At 49.0% G+C, this 16,802-nt stretch overlaps 2 protein-coding genes across 2 annotated transcripts; one reads left to right on the top strand and one right to left on the bottom strand.

Annotated features, from left to right (window-relative positions):
• Positions 1 to 1,704: 1,704 nt before the first annotated feature.
• On the bottom strand, positions 1,705 to 9,682 carry LOC101779485 (pollen receptor-like kinase 4). The gene is made up of 4 exons (XM_004967058.2): positions 8,791 to 9,682; positions 3,583 to 3,854; positions 3,107 to 3,503; positions 1,705 to 2,714 (listed from the first exon to the last, which is right to left on the bottom strand). The coding sequence occupies exons 1-4, from the start codon at positions 9,413 to 9,415 to the stop codon at positions 2,071 to 2,073; spliced, it is 1,938 nt and encodes a 645-aa protein (XP_004967115.1). The 5' UTR covers positions 9,416 to 9,682; the 3' UTR covers positions 1,705 to 2,070.
• Positions 9,683 to 12,770: 3,088 nt separating this feature from the next.
• Positions 12,771 to 13,658, top strand: LOC101778932 (SKP1-like protein 1A). Its single transcript, XM_004965584.3, has one exon. The coding sequence runs from the start codon at positions 12,881 to 12,883 to the stop codon at positions 13,400 to 13,402; it is 522 nt and encodes a 173-aa protein (XP_004965641.1). The 5' UTR covers positions 12,771 to 12,880; the 3' UTR covers positions 13,403 to 13,658.
• Positions 13,659 to 16,802: the final 3,144 nt, after the last annotated feature.

The following is a 16,802-nucleotide window of genomic DNA, read 5'->3' as shown; positions in this document are numbered from 1 at the left end:
AGAAACTAGGCAACTTTTCATACTGTACCAGGCACTTCATACGGTCCTTGAGTGTGATCGGCACCACTCGCACGAGAGGCTTCCTTAAATCAATCCACACCCTCACCCGCAAATACGGAGTTGAATTAATCTTCCCATCATTTACTTGGACCGTGATAATCTCGCCCACCTTCTTGGCAACTTTCTCAGCTAGTTCTTTCTTCTTCATTAACATCTCCGGGACTCCCTGAACCCTTGCCCAGATTGGAATCTTGTCTAATCTGTATGCCTTCACATTTGAATAGCCATCATATTCTTCCATAACAATGGCTGCCCCTCTGAACAGCCACGACCTTCCCTCCATGACCCTCGTCCAATCTCCTAGGCAGTGAAACTGCACCACAAACAGATTTGGTTCTCGGGCTTTAAAGGTCACTTCCTTTGCTGCCGCCCATGCGTTCCTCAACGTATTATACAACGCTGCATGACTAAAGGGCTTCGAGGTATGAACCCTAAACAGCGCGAGCCACCGAACTTCCTTCACGAGTTCTTCAAATTCCCGTGAGAAGTGGAGATCTTCTTCCTCCTCTCCTTGTAGTTCCATCGCTTCAAGATGCTCCTCCAAACTCGGCACCCCTCCCTCTTCATCCTTCTCCTTCTCCTTCCCCCTGTCCCTCGTCGCTTTGTCCGCCATGCAGACTCCGCCTGGAGAGACTCCTTCTGCGAGGACCGACCCCAACGGAGTCGGCGATCTGTAGGTATGGGATCACGTCGATCTCGATGTGAGAAATTTTGACTCCGGCGGCGCCGCCAGAGGAAAACGAAACCCTAAGTTTAGGGGAAAACTATCTTTGAATGTTTAGATACTAATTAGTCCATGATTTGACAATGTGCTGCTACAGTAACCATTTGCTAATGATGAACTAATTAAGTTTAATAGATTCGTGTCGCCGTTTAGCCTCCATCTGTGTAATGGGTTTTGTAAATAGTCTACGTTTAATACTCCTAATTAGTATATAAACATTCGTTATAGTAAAAGTTATTCTCAAGAAAAAAGTTGGGAACCAGCAGTCTTGAAGTCATCATCTAGAAAATATATATTTTTCAAATAGAGTACAAATAGAAACGTTCACATATACTCCTCTCCATGAAGGTATGCACGCATATTGTGCCTATATGAATGTTTATAAGAGATTGAGCCAACGGATTATAAATTGACAAAATCAACATAATTGATCTGGTGACAAGTGTCGTAAACATGAGTAGTATATAATCCCTCGGTCCCAAAAAGAATAATATTCTAGGATTCAAAATTTGTCCTAAAAAGAATGACATCCTAGGATTTAAGTCTAGGATTTAAGTCTTATGCATGCATAATTTGGCACTTTGATCTCGTGCATGCATAATTAAATGAAAACATATTTCCTCCATTTTCTATATGCAAACTGAATTAACTAAGGATACATGCGTCTTTTCATTCATTCCTAATCTGTTTGAAAAATTCCAGAAAGTTATTCTTTTTTGAACGGAGGGAGTATATAGCAAGAATTCGTGACGAGTCAGAGATCGAACTAACCAACTAGAAAATATTTGGTGATGCATACGCCTCACCATCACTAATCGGTGGTCACCGTTGAAGAAAAATCAAACAAAGAACATCAACAAATCGATGCAAACAAATCGACCGAAATGCAAAGTGGCACACTGGCACAAGAGTGACCTTTATTAATGGAAAACCCTTTTTGTATTTGACCTTCTCTTCTGCGTATTTTACTGCACTACTTTATTCTGACAGCAATTTTCGTATACCACCTGCAACAACAATGCTTTGTACGCAAAACAAATAGAAGTCAAACGGCCTTATTCTCCTACCACGACAACCCCTCCTCCCCCTCTTTTGATGAAAAAAACTCTAACAGTCAATTTACACGCTGCGAAAATGTTCCCACACGCTTACACACCCCCGACGATCTCCGGCCGCCACGCGCGCCTCTGAAGAGATCAACCAACGCCGCCGCCGGCGGCCGCGTCTCTCACCAACATATGCCGCCACGGTACACGAACATCACACGACATGGTTCCTCGTCGCTACTACGCGGAGTGCGACTGCGGCTCGCCGTCACTGACGAACGACGAGGCGGTGCTGATGCTGTCGTCGCCGGAGTCGCGCTCCCTGAGCTCCTCGATGCGCGCGAGCGCCTCCTCGAGGCCCCAGCGCCGCGACACGTCGGGCTCGCAGCACCCGAGGCCGACCTTGAGCAGCTTCAACATCTCGCCCTCGCCACTCCGCGTCCCGCGCATGTCCTTGTCGAACACCTCCCCTGTCCACTCCTCCCGCACCACCGAGTGCACCCAGCCGGCGAGGTCGGTGCCGGCGCGGCCCTGCCGGAGGTAGTTGGCGGGGAACTTGCCCGTCAGCACCTCCAGGATGAGGATGCCCAGGCTCCACACGTCGCTCTTCCGCCCCGCCCGCCCGCCCGCCGCGCCGCACTCGGGGGACTTGTACGCCACCATCACCTGCGCCGCGTGCTGCGGCGTCACCACGGGGGCCAGCGCGTAGTCGCTCAGCACCGGCTCGAAGGCGGCGTCGAGCAGGACGTTGGAGGACTTGAGGTGCCCGTGGGGCACCATCAGCATCGGCAGCTCCTCGTACAGGTGCGCCAGCCCGCGCGCCACCCCCTTGATGATCTTCAGCCGCTTCGGCCAGTCCAGCGGCGGTAGGGTCGACCTCGCCCCTGCATTTTTTTCCATTGATTTGCAAGCAGATCAGGCATCACATCTTGGCATGATGTAGCTTACTCCCTCAGTTCCAAAATATAGTTATATTTAGATTTTTTTCAAAGTCAAATCTTCTCGACTTTAACTGTCGAATAGAGAAATAACCATAGAGACTAATAATATAATAAAACCAACTATTATAATATTATTATAATATTAGTTGATTTATCATGGAACCAACTACTATTATAATACGTAACCTTTTCTATTTAAAATAAATTATTTTTAGAGAGATTGTTGGTCAAAGTTAAAAAGTTTAAACTTTAAAAAAAGCTAAACTTAGCTATATTATTTTGGGACGGAGTATATATTTGCAAAAAAAAAAAAAAGCTTGCGCTGCAGGTCATACCGCCATGGAGGACGAGGGCAAGGCTGCCGTTCACCATGTAGTCGGTGACGAGCAGCTTCTCCTCCTTCTTGTAGAGGTAGGCGACGACGGGGAGGAGGTTGGGGTGGACGAGGCGCCCCAGCCGGCGCATGTGCTCGGCGAAGTCCTCCCGCCCGACGCCGTTCATCTCCTTGAACCGCTTCACCACCAGGGACGGACCGTCGAGGAGGGTCGCCTTGTACGACGCGCCGAAGTTGCCGCTGCCCAGCACCTCGGCGGAGGCGCGGAGCAGGTCCTCCAGCTCGAACCGCGCCCGCCCCTCCTGGATGAACACCAGCTTCCCGTGCTCGTCGCGCCGCCCGCCGCCGCGCTTACCCGCCGCCGGCGTCACCGCGCCGCCGTGCTGGTCCGCGCCGCCCTGCTGCCACACAAATGTTAGTTACGCAAGAGCACTTTGAATTGAACTGACCTGCTGACACCGTGTGCTTACGGCTTACCTGCTCGAACTTGACGGCCGGAGCGGAGGTGACCTTGACCTTGGCGGCGTCGGGCTTGCCGCTGAGTGTTTCGGAGCGGCCGGCGTAGCGTGGCTCGTTGCGGCGGGCCTGGACCGCGGCGAAGATGCCGGCAACGGCCAGGAGGGCGCCGATCGCGACCACCACGATGGCGATGATCATCAGTACCTTCATGTTGCCGGATGACGACGGCGACGCCGGGGACGAGGAAGGGCACGGGGGCCCGCCCGGTAGGCCGCAGAGGAGTTTGTTCCCTGAGGATTTCCAGGACACGTTTGGATCACAGTTCATAGGGTGTATATATATACAAGGATCAGAGACATGCAATTTAGGAAATGATTGACACTACTAATATACCCACATCTGGTGTTATCATTGTGTTATGCAAGATCGCAGCAGTCAGGATGTTAAATAGAAGAGCTACACTCAGTCTTAATTAGTCTCTTTGATATAATAAGTTATTTTTGGAGAGTTCCCTCCTCCCCGAGCGCTCCCCAGGCGACTCGGGCGACGCCGTGATCGCCCCACAACCTCCCCTCTGCGGCCTCCGTTGGCCGCCATCGCTGTCGGCCGGCAATTGCAGCGGTAGCGGCCCTGCCGTCCCTTCCTCCCTTCACTCTTTTTCCCTCCCACCTCCCTCCCTTCCCGCTTAGCCCCAAACCTTGTCACCCCCCTTCACCGACATCGAGCTTCCCGTCATCATCGAGCCCGATGCTGGCTGTCGGAGGCCAGATCCGCGCCTCCCTCAGCCGAATCTACCCCTCCCGCAGCTGGATCTGCAGGTCCAAGATGGGGACGCCCCCCTCCCATTGCCACCCTGCCACCACTTTGGTTGGTTGGGGGCGCGGCTTGGGTGCACCGCCTCCCTCTCCCCCCAACGGTTGTGCCCGCTGCGGGGCGTGGTGTTCCGCCACTGCGCCATCAGCCTAGTAGGGTCCTCTTGGGTGGCCGCTCACCCTCTCAGGGGCTCCCTACAGCAGTTATGTCTTTTGCTGGTGGGGTCAGGGGGTAGCCGTCCCGATTGTCGGCTAGCGGCGTGGTTCTTCGGCACCATGTCGCTCAGCTACCCGGCAGCTTTGGTGTTGGATGTCTAAGGAGGGAACGGGGGTTAAGGCAAAAGCCATTTGCCAGCTTTCGGGCCGGTGACGATGACGCCCTCGGGTGTCGGCTACCTTGTTGAAGGCATCATCCGTTTCCTGTCTTCCTTCCTCTCCAACAAACTTTTTGGGTGAAAACCTTAACCATGTTGGTTGGATGACCGTGTTTCCAGTTGTGTTGCTTACTTCTTTGAGGCGTCATCTTGGAAGCTCTGCCGGCCGCAGTGGGATCCCCCTATCCTTCTTGTTGAGGTGTCGGGTCTCGACGTGGCGGCGGCGGCGGTCACTGTCATCTTCCATGGGAAGATGCCCCTTATGAACCTACCTTTGCTTCATTTTGCCTACCATCTCTCTAGTTGTCTAGGTTGCTATTGTGTGGTGGATGCTTTACCGCCTTGCTGGTTGTGGTTACTTTCGCGCAGATGCTTTGCCACTTTAGTCGTGCTTTGGGTGGATGCTTTGCCACCAACCTTTGTTAGGGCAGATACTTTGCCGTCGTGGTCCTACTGCTCTGGTGAATACTTTATCGTCGTGGTTCTGATGTTGTAACGGACTCTAGGCCGTTGTGGTCATGCTAGCTGAGCTACTCGTGGTCCTATTGCTTGGTGAATACTTTATCGTCATGGTTCTGATGTTGTAACGGACTCTAGGCCGTTGTGGTCATGCTAGTTGAGCTACTCGGGTGGATACTTTGCCATTCTTGTCGTGTTTCTGCCTTCCTCGTTCTAGCAACCTTAGTGGTGTGGTATCTCTTTGCAGGTGTTGTTGTAATGGTGGTGTGGGTTTTTAGGTTTGTGAGTTTGAGTGTGTTTCCTCCCCTATTTTTCTTGCTCTTCTTGTTTCATGTTGGGTCGCCTGCCACTTGCTTTGTGGTGCTCTGTAACCGCCTTAATAGCCTCTGGTTATTAAGGTTTTCAATTGTGGTATTGCTCTTTCTCTTAATGAAATATGTGCTAAGGCACGTTCCTAGAAAAATAATAAGTTATCCTTGTGACTGACCATATAGAGGCACTCATTCCCAATTTCAGTTGTGTTGCAGTATGCAGTGCAGTAGAAACACTAACAATGTATACTAGTAACTATACCTGCAGAAATAACAAATAATCCATGTCAAATTGTAAGTCATTTTGAGTTTTCTAGATACATTTTATTTGCGGTGCATCTAGATATATATTATGTCTAAATACATACTAAAAACTATGTATCTAAAAAAAGTCAAAACGGCTACAATTTGATACGGAGGGAGTATATTATGTTAGGGTAAATTTGGTACTATCAAGGAAAAGACCTAGCCCTAATAGTGGGTCAATTATAGAGCAGGGCATGATTTGTATTGAAATTTGGTTGCTTGTGTTATGTACATATATATATGCAATGGCAAGAATACCCCCTAGAGCCTAGAGTGTATGCAGCTATGGATAGTCTTGAAAAATCTAAGGGCAAATATTGCCGTTTCTCATGTGTGACCCATGAATAAAGGGAGACCCCAAAGAGCAAGAAAGGCAAGACCATTCATTTTGAATGGAACATTTCCTCTCGCTTCCTTGCTCTGCCTCTCTTGTCTCCTCACAATTATCCTAGAAGCTTGGGCTCTTATGTGAAGGAGAGGGCTCTCACCATGTCCGCTACATCAAGTTTTGCTACAACACAATAAATTAACAATTTCTATTTTTGTTCTCAATTGTGCTCTTTGGTTCCATGTCATGTAGTTTTGCATATTGTAATAAAAAATCTACAATAGTTGAATACATTTTATAGGATACTTTTTCTAAAATGATAACAGAAAATGTTGTTATATCAGCAATAACAACTTGAACTTTTTAGAATTATTTTCATTGTTACTATATCAATGTTGTATGCTATTACACATTAGCTAAGTCCAGAATAAGAATACATATTGTTATTCAGTTGTTTCTAAAAAATAAATTTGAAGAGAAAAGCTATAGCCCATTTGGGTGATTTGAGGTTGTTTGTCACACGATTTGTTAGCCGTCTGATATATTTCTGTGCTATTCCGACCTCCTCCGCTCCCCATCTATTTTTAGTTTTAGCCTTTCACTGACATGTGGGGTCATATATACCCTACTCGCAGTCTGCCCTTCCATTTCTCATCTGTCCATCCGAGCCGTGATTATTTAAACAAGGTGTAATTGTTTAAATGTCAGATAATGTCATGTCTTGCTGATATTTTGATATGATGTCTTTGCGTCTAGATGTATTTTCGTCCACACGTTCGTCTAGGCAACCACTATTTATCATGAGCGCTGAGGGCGCTGACCAGTTGACGTTCATGTGCATATGTTATCTTTATTAATGCTTTATGTTTAGATTTGTACTAGTTATGTATATTAGTATAAATAATTACCTTAAGGTCCCGTTTGGATCCCTTCATTTTGAAGGAATTGGAATCTATTTAATGGAATAGGCTAATTTATCTTGAAAGGTGGCATTCCACAACTTTCCAAAGTTTAGATATAAGCCTATCTTAAATTCATAGGGTGGGAGATGGAAATTGATTATATAGATTATGATTATTAGAATGGAATTCAATTCTTATAGCATGCTCTTGGATTCGCTTCCCTGTAGCAGAAGTGCAGCGCATAAGTATTTCTCCCGTATCACCAACAATAATATACAAATATATTCCACATATAATTATATTAGCTTAATTAATTTATATCTAAATAATGATTATTAGAATGGAATTCAATTCCAAGAATCCAAACGGGACCTAATTGAAATCTGAGCAGTTGGATTTTAATCCTATCGGTGCAAATTCGAGTGTTGGTTTGCTTTGAATCACTCGATTTTCTCAGCTACATTAATTTGCGTGATGTGACATTACAAATCACCCAAGTAGCATATAGACAGATCTAATTTGAAACAGAAAAAAATAACAGTATAGCATAGACCTAAGCATTTTTGGGAATCATTAAATTAAATTTTCGGGCCAATCCAAAAAATTTCAGTCCTGGTTTCATCTACCCAAGTCTGCCCTACAATAATCGCATGCCAAACCAAGCCTAAAGTATTCAGATTTATTGTAACATATAAATTTCTTAACTTCCATCCATGTTTTTTGTTATTGTTTTTGAATTATAAATAAATTGTACATAAATATTGTGCACATAATAATGCTTGTTTTTAAAATTTTTAGAACTTTTGCTATTTTAATGTGTTTTTCAAATTTGATGTTACGGTTATTTTTATGCATACGTTCCAGTTTATCCATGTTCATCTTGAGTTATTGAGCCCAAAATATTATTTACTACCCATGCCCACTTCTATGTTCTAATTCATGGTATTAACTACACACCTTAGTAGTAAACAGAGTTCTTCAAAACTGCACAAAATTTGCCAAAGAGTGGAAGAGACACAGAAAATCTGACCAACACATACATGCATGAATGATAAGTACAATGGAACAGTACTCTTTTTTAAAAAAAAAATGGAAATTTTGCTCTTTTGACATGTGTTTAAAATTTTGATGCTATGGTCAAATTTGTGCATAGCTATTTTCGATTTAACCAATAAGTTGTGTTCATATCCATCTTGACTTTGCTAACCTCAAAGCAGTACGGTAATATATTCAACTTGGGATGATGAACCTTGATGTTAGAAACAACTCTGTTTTCCTCAACTTCTCCAAGCACTTTTTTTGCTTTCTTTGTTCTTGGGTTAGGAGACATCAAGCTGTGTTTAATAAAATATAACGGAGTTGGCTATGTATGGACCATAAGAGATGTATACTTTATAGTAAAGTTTTTCTTTTTGACATAAGCTTTGTTTATAGTGCTACAAATTTATTATTAGTAGATGATTTTACATCCTTTAATTAACAAATAACTAAGCAACCACAAGTGATTTAAAGCATTTGATTTACTTACTCTTATACAAGTTGAAGAATACTAACCCCAAAGTATTAATTACCACACCTCACTAGTAAACGTAGTTCTTCAAAACTACACAGAATCTGCCAAATGGTACAAGTAACACAGAGAGAAAAGTCTAACCAGCCGCATTGATGCATTAATGATCATGTGTAGCGCGCGAAACTCCCATGGCAACAAACAGTAAGGCATGACGAACTCACCTTGGACATCGAGATGGGCGCCCAAGCGCTGGAGCCCTTCCGGTACGGGCCCAGAGAAGTTGTTGTTGGCGAGGTCGACGTCAATCAGCTTGCCGGACGTCGCGATGGAGCTCGGTATCGCCCCCGTGAAGGCGTTATTGGACAGGTTCAGCTTCTGGAGCCCCCTCAGCGCCGCGAACGCGCCGTCGGGGATCTCGCCGGAGAGCCCGTTCTGGGACAGGAAGAGGAACTTGAGCGCCGGCAGCGCGGACACGTCCGGGAACGCGCCCGTGAGGTTGTTGCCGGCGAGGCTGAGCGAGCGCAGTCCCTGGAGCGGCGCGAGCAGGCCCAGGTCCGGCGCGGCGCCCTGCAGGCGGTATCCCTGCAGCTGCAGCACCACCACGCGGCCGCCGGCGCACTTCCTCACCCCGACCCACCGCGGCGTGTCGTCGCCGCCGGCGTCGCAGGGCGCGCCCGGGTGCGTCACCCACTGGTTCAGCTCCTCCGGCGGGCCGCCGTCCGGCCCACGCAGCGTGTCGCGGAACGCCTGCAGCACGTCGGCCTCCGACGACTGAGCCGCCGCCGCCGCGAGGACGAGCGCCACCGCGGCCAGGAGGAGGAGCACCCCGGCGGCCTCGCCGGCCATGGACTCGGTAGGTGGGGGTGTCCTCGTGAACGCGTACGTGCGGCGCACTAGTGGTGGTGGCGGCGGCGACGTGCTCGAGAGGTGGGGGAGCGCGTGGGCATTGCCGAACGCGAGCAAGCGAGAGCGAGAGGGGACACGGGCGCCCGCGGCGGGGCCTCGTGGCGAGCTAAGAATAGGCGCGCGGGGGCTGCGTTACCGAGGCGGCCGCGTTTGGGAGTCGCCGCCGCTGCGACCGCAACGTCTTTCTTGTTGCCGCCGTTCGCTCGCTCGTTCGTTCGTTCCCACCGCGCGCAGGCTGTCAGTTGCGATGGCATGATTTTAGACATGCTGCCGCAGAAAACAATGATATTCGAAGCATCTTCTCTGGCTCCGTTCCGATTGGTGTGAGCCAGGCAACCAGCTCGGAACCGAAACCAAGTTCTCTTGTCAATTTTTTTACAAGTTTTTTCATTCGCTCAACCGTTTGGACTTTGGAACGACGGGAACAACAGCCACCGACAGTTTTTTTAATCACATAGCACAGACGCGAACGCAGACGCTTCGTACACGCACGCACACTTACCCTTTCGAACACACGCACGTAAAATATCACACGAGCTGTGCGGATTTCTTCGGCTACGTTTGTTAAGTTCAGTTCCAGTTCGTCCTTGCAGAGGTATAAAAAGGCGCTTTACTTCCTGTCCTCTGCCCAGGCACGTTTTTAACCGGAGACACGCGCAGCGGCCACCAACCCAACCGGCAACCGACGTGCAGCGGCAGCTGCAGGTAAACGAGGAGGAGGAGCAGGCAGGGCCACTATTTTAGTGTGTCTGGATACGACGACGAGGAGGAGGAGGCGCGCGACAGCTGGGCTGCCTGCCTCGCACGTCCCGGTTCGTGCGCCCGAGTCGCGGCCACGGTTTTCGGCGCTGATGCCACCATGTGGCCCTGGAGTTTTTTTTAAAGGCCACTGTACATGGACTTGTTATTTGCCTTTCCCAGTTATAATGTTACAAAAAAAAGATTTTGCACGATGAGAACGAGAGGCGTGGGGTTATGTTATGGGATGAATGGGAGCTGAAGCAGATGTTCTTGCCGGGATATGCCGCGGGCGAAATGCTTTGTTCCCTCATTTCTATCAAGGCGAGCTATGCCTAGGCGCGTGTACTGACAGACTGACATTCTGGCAAACAATGTTCAGATCACATCGTCTAGACCACCTGAAGGTGACCTGCAGTCTCTCAAAAACTGTTAAACATCTGCGTGTTCTTGTCGTACTGTGTTTCGAAAATGAAACGTTACGGATATGTACGGGCGTGTGTCACATGCAAAGGGAGCAAACGCAAATGTGATCGAGCTCCTGTTGTTTAGTCCAGTTTGTTGGCGCGTAGAAGCCAGGAATATGGTCCTTGATTTCAGCAAGGCGTATTTAATAGTAGCACCGGAAAGTATTAGCAATTCGCTCGAGTACAACGATGCCAGTACATCAGGAGACGAGAGGAGATATGGGCATATGGCTTATGAGTTTGGTCCGTGCAGTTCATGGTCGCGCCATCATGTTTTGCTAGTTCGCAGGCATCCGTTCCTCCCGATCGATTGCACGAACTCAAACTCCAGCCACCTCGCCGCCTACGCGATGCATCAGTTGTCTTCTCCTGTATCTCGCCGGCGGTGACCGGTGACGCCGTCACCTTGGCCGGAGTTGAAGGTTGGAACACGGAGGCACAGAGTAAGCCGTGACCCTGGCCTGCCTGGCGGGCGTCCCTATATGTCTCTCGTGGAAGATGTATAAGAGCTATAATATAAAAAAAAAACAGCACACCCACCATAGCCCAGCGATCTTTGCAATGGCCTGCAGTGCATCAGGCAGAGCCGCAGAGCAGCAGCGCAGGCAACATGCGGCCGTGCACCATCAAGTCCATGCCTCCCTGATGCTACGTGCTTAGTAATTTGTTAGTTCAACATTTTATGTGGAAAATGTTGAATGACATTCAAAATGTTGAAGTAGAATTCAAAATGTTGAGTTTTTCATCCGAAATGTTGAGTTAGTTTATTCAACATTTTAAATAAACTAGTTCAACATAAAAAATGTGAAAATGTTGAAATAGCATACTTAAAATGTTGAGTTAGTTCATTCAAAATGTTGACTTTTAAAAATTAATGAAATATATTAATATTGGATTCATTGTGTTAGATTACTTCTCAGAAATACGGTGTTTTAAACAGTTTCAAAAATAGTTCATGGTTTGAAAGAAAAACCTGTTTGGAGTTTGAAATAAAAAAAATCTTCCAGTCTGGTGCATGCGCATCCTGTGTTATCCGTTGTGGAGGGAAAAGTGGGACATGGGAGTACTCACGATTTTGAAGGATGGCACGAATCCCAAAAATTGAAAGGTGAATAAGAAAAATTCTTCCGGAAGATGCATAAGGGTGCGTTTGGTTGGGAGACAATGTAGAACGGGACGGTCCCGTTCCAGTTTTTCGGGATGGGATGATCCCATTTCTTGTTTGGTTGAATGGGATGGGTCCGTACTAATTTTTTGTTTGGTTGGAGAGATCGCTATAGACGGGACGAGCACCGTTTTCTTCTTCTGTTAACACCGTTCATGGGGCCCACCTGTCATACTAACAGGTATCTTCTTCCTCCACCGGCCGGCCGCGGTGGAGCTCGCGCCCACCGGCCCCGCTCGCCCGCGCCCGCCGGCCGCCCGCCTGCGCCCGCCACGCTCGCCCGCGCCAGCCGCTGCCGTGCTTGCCCCCGCCCGCCGGCCGCGCGAGCCCGCGCCGGCCGCGGCCGTGCTCGCCCCCGCCAGCCGGCCCTGCTCGCCTCCGCCGGCCGCGCGAGCCCGCGCCCGCTGGTCGCGCTCGCCCGCGCCAGCCGCGGTGGAGCTCCCGCCCGCCAGCCACGGCGGAGCTCGCCCGCGCCGGCCCCTCCGCCGGCGGCTCCCGCCGCCCAAACTCGCCCCCTCCACCGGTGCGGACGGACGGCGCGTGACGGGAGCGAAGTGGGATGCCCCCGTCCGCTCGTTTTGGTGGGATGGGGGCATCCTGCATCTGGAGGGTATATTTCCTCATAGGGATGTCCCCGTCCCACCTGTCCTCCAACCAAACGCGGGATGAAGTGGGATCGTCCCGTCCCGTCCCACTTCATCCTCGCAACCAAACGCACCCTAAGATTTCCGTTGCCTGGCGGCAGTCTCGCGTACAGCTACGAGAGTGCGGTGGGCTTCTGGCCTGCCGCGAGCGGGTTGATTAGTAGGCCTGATAAGGAGCAAAAGAGAGCCCATGGGCTGGACCGTCATGGCCTGGTGGGCTGAGCTGCCGAGGCCTCTTCTTGGGTCACGCACAGCCCTTGCAGCACTCTGGCATACTCCTCGCAGCAGGGTTGCGTGCGGGTTCCTCTTCCATCCGATCTGACCCTCCGCCGCCGCCAAACCTCCCCCTTTTACGGCGCCCGAGCGGCTTCGCCGAGGCAAGGCGACGGCGATGGCGGCCGCGGATTCATGCGACGGCATCAGCACCAGTGGCGGCGGCTGGGAGAAGACGGTCACGCTCGTCAGCTCGGACGACGCGCGCTTCGAGGTGCGGGAGGCGGCGGCGTCGCTGTCGCAGACCGTGCGCCGCATGATCCGCGCCGGCGGCGACGGCGGCATCCCGCTCCCTAAGGTCGACGCCAGGACCCTCTCCACGGTGCTCGAGTACTGCAACAAGCACGCCGCCGTCCCCGCCCCCGCCCCAGAGAGCTCTTCCGCGGAGGCGGCCGCCGTGGACCTGGAGTGGTTCGACAAGGAGTTGATGCACGTGGACCTGGCCACGCTCTGCTCCCTCATCAGGGCCGCCGACTACCTCGAAGTCGCGGGGCTGCTGGACCTCACCTGCAAGACCGTCGCCGACATGATCAAGAGCAAGACGGCGGAGGAGATCAGGCAGATGTTCGGGATCCAGAACGACTTCACGCCTGAGGAGGAGGAGCAGTTGAGCCGCGAGAATGCCGGGGTCTTCGAATAGTACAGTGAGATGAGATGGGTGCTTTGGCCGATCGACCCTTGTGCCTCTGATGCTTTGTTTGTTCATAGTTGGTCCATTTCTCCGATGAAGATTCTGGTTCGTGTATGTAATGCTGCCAAAGCCGTCAATTTCTAGCTGTAACTGCTTTGTAGTCGAAAAAATTCATCCAAATTTGGGTGCCTTCTTGAAGGGATGTTTGGAACTACGACTTTTATCGGAAAAGGCTTTGTGAAACACCATTGCAAATCCTTTTAGATGTACCATTTGCAATCTGCATCCCACTGCCTGTCGATTTATAATCTGCTCGCCATTTTCTTAAAAAAAATCCCATGACATCAAAAAGTGTGAAAACGGTGAGGTTATGTTTTACTTTTCGGCCAAAGGGATTTTTCCCTCTTTCATGCTAGTCTCTTTGAAGGATTGGAGATAAAAGAGAAGAGAACAGGAGTTTAGGGCTGCAAAAAGCTCGGGCCGTGTTTAGTTGGGGAATTTGGGAGGTGCCAAATTACTGTTACAGCACTGTAGCACACTGTAGCGTTTCGTTTGTATTTGTGAATTATTGTCCAAATATTGACTAATTAGGCTCAAAAGATTCGTCTCGCAAAGTACAACAAAACTGTGCAATTAGTTTTTAATTTCATCTACATTTAGTACTCCATGCATGTACCGCAAGTTTGATGTGATGGGGAATCTTCTTTTTGCATAGTGTCAAAGTTGGGAGTTGGGAGTAACTAAACATGGCCTCGATTTTTGGCTGAAAGGGCGTATAGCCACGTCTAGGCCACCACAATGGGTCTGTTCGCTTCAGCTTATAAGCCGGCTGAAAAGCTGAAATGGCTGATTTGTTGTGAGAGGTAAACACTGTTTGGTGGTTGATAAGCCAGTTGAATAAGCTGAAACGAACAGGCCCGATATTTGACTGCTGCTTGGTTGGTAGTAAAAAGCTGGTAGCCATACGGAAAAACAAAGTAGACTTGTAGGATTTGCATCATGAAGTGTGGCGTCGATTTTTGGCACCATAGCTTCGGTGGCGCCACACCGTGGCTTGGCAGATTGTGGCCTGCAACCAAATAGATCTAAAGAACTCGTTTAAAAGTTGCTATGATTCAATTCGTATATGTTGTAAGGCAAAATTTGTTAATTTAGAGCTGTTATGGTATATAAGGCTGGACTTGTAGTGAAATCTATTATCTTAATAAGGGTGTGGTAAAAAAAACTATCATGTTAGTTAAGACGGCTATAAATTACCGTGTTAATCTCAAAAGGAGAAGGATATACACCCTTGTGCCTTTGATGCTTCGTTTGTTCTAGCCGGTCCATTTCTCTGGTGAACATTCTAGTTTGTCTATGTATGCTTCGAATGCCGTCAATTTCTATATGCAAAATGTTTCATAGTTGAAAATTTTCATTCATATTCAATCGATTGCCCATTTTTCAGGGATGTTTGGAACTACAGTTTCCATATCTTTTTAGATAACACCATTTGCAAACATGTACCCATGCCTGTCGATCTATATGTAATTAAATAATCAGATTGAACTCATGTAAAAAAATTTACAAACTTTTGAGGGGAACCCACTAGAAATACTTCACATTTTCTCAAGTCGCACGAAATATGTGTGCGTGTGGTATATAGAATTTGAACCTTCCATCTCACTAAGCACAAATTTTATGTCTCATTGAGCTCTACCATTTTGATATGAAGTTTCAACTTCATGTAATTTTTTTATAGTAGTGGATTTCAACCTTCTCACATGGGATTTGCTCCCTCTTGGATACTCGTCTCTTTGGAGAGGAATAATGGAGGTCGAAGTGACCAGGAGTTAGTGCTGGCTCTTTGGAGAGGAATAATGGAGGTCGAAGTGACCAGGAGTTAGTGCTGGCTCTTTGGAGAGGAACGTCCTGAGGTATAAGACTAGAAGGAAACTGGAGAAGCAACTTGCTGTAAAATTAAAATGCTCTGATTCTATGTTCAAGAAAAAAATCAGAACAATTTAGAACTGTTGCCAACTGCCCAACTGCACTATGGCTCAATGAGGCTCGGCTCGTTAGCTCGACTGAAGTTCCTTTCAAAGCTCATTGAAATGCTCGCCCGCTTGCTTATTATTAGGTGCGACTGGACTGGACTGTACTGGATATGTTGGGCTGCTGGTGGCCCGCTTCAGCCTTCAGCTTAAAGAATGGCTGGCCGTCACGGCCTGGTTGGCTGACAGGCTCTGAGGCCTGTTAAGTCGCAGTTTGTTGAAGATCAACCGCCACCTATAGAAGAGCGAGGCACGCACGCACGTTCCAATCCAATATGATGGCTCGTTTGGTTGGAGGTAATCGGTGGAAAGGAAAGGGACGTTATACCTAGATTAAAACTTTCTTATTTGTTTGGTGGGTATGGGAATTTTAATGGGATGAGAAATGGAAGTTTAGGGGAGCAACTCCCATTAATCACTTCCTAGTGGAGGGGTAGGAATTGGGTAGGAGTTTGTTTTAAGTGGAAGATGGATGCATCTACACCGTTAATCATGATTTAAGATATAATTTCCCCTCTAAACCCTTATACCAAATAACGGATATGAAGTCTCACTTAAATCCCCACACTTAATTCCCTCCAAAAGACAAATAAGGAAACGGGATTAAAAATCATATTTCCAAGTGAATTCCCTCCTCCAACTCCCACCTAATTCCTGTGCCCCTTCCCATTAGTTGCCAAACGCACCCTGAGGAGAGAGCATTTCCCCGTGTCTGAGCGACGCAAGCAACGGCGATGGCTGAGGAGAGCGGCGCGGCGATGATCACGCTCATCAGCTTCGACAATACACGCTTTGAGGTACAGGAGGCGGCGGTGCTGCTGTCGTAGACCATGCGCCGCTTGATCGAGGAGGGTGGCGGCCGCGCCGGGGTTCACAACGGCATCCCGCTCCCCCAAGTCGACGCCACGACCCTCGCCAAGGTGATCGAGTACTGCAATAAGCACGCCTTTGTGGCTGTCCCGAATGCCGCAGCGGTGGTGGTGGACGTGGACAAGCAGCGACTACCTCCATGTAAGGGGTTTGCTGGAGCTCACCGGCAAGGCGACTGCCGATTTGATCAGGGTCAAGCCGCTGGAGGAGGCGAGGCAAGCGCTCTACTACCTCTAGGTCATGGGGCTGATGGAGCTCGCCTGCAGGGCGATCAACGACTTGGTCAGGGACAGGCCGGTGGAGGAGGTGAGGTGGGTGCTCGGGATCATCGACAACGGCTTCACGGTTGAGGAGGAGGAGGAAATCCGCCGCGAGAATGCCTGGGCCTTCGAGTAGTGAATTTTGGGTGTCGTGGAGCGAAAATCTACCTTGCATTTTCCTCGCCATCAACTCTAGCGATTACGCATGCTTCAAAATCAGTCGACTTTAAGTTGCCATCTGTTGAC

This window comes from Setaria italica, chromosome IV (assembly GCF_000263155.2).
Source record: "Setaria italica strain Yugu1 chromosome IV, Setaria_italica_v2.0, whole genome shotgun sequence".
Taxonomy (NCBI): domain Eukaryota; kingdom Viridiplantae; phylum Streptophyta; class Magnoliopsida; order Poales; family Poaceae; genus Setaria; species Setaria italica.
Note: the sequence above shows the minus strand (reverse complement) of the source record. Positions and strands in the feature narration are given on the sequence as shown.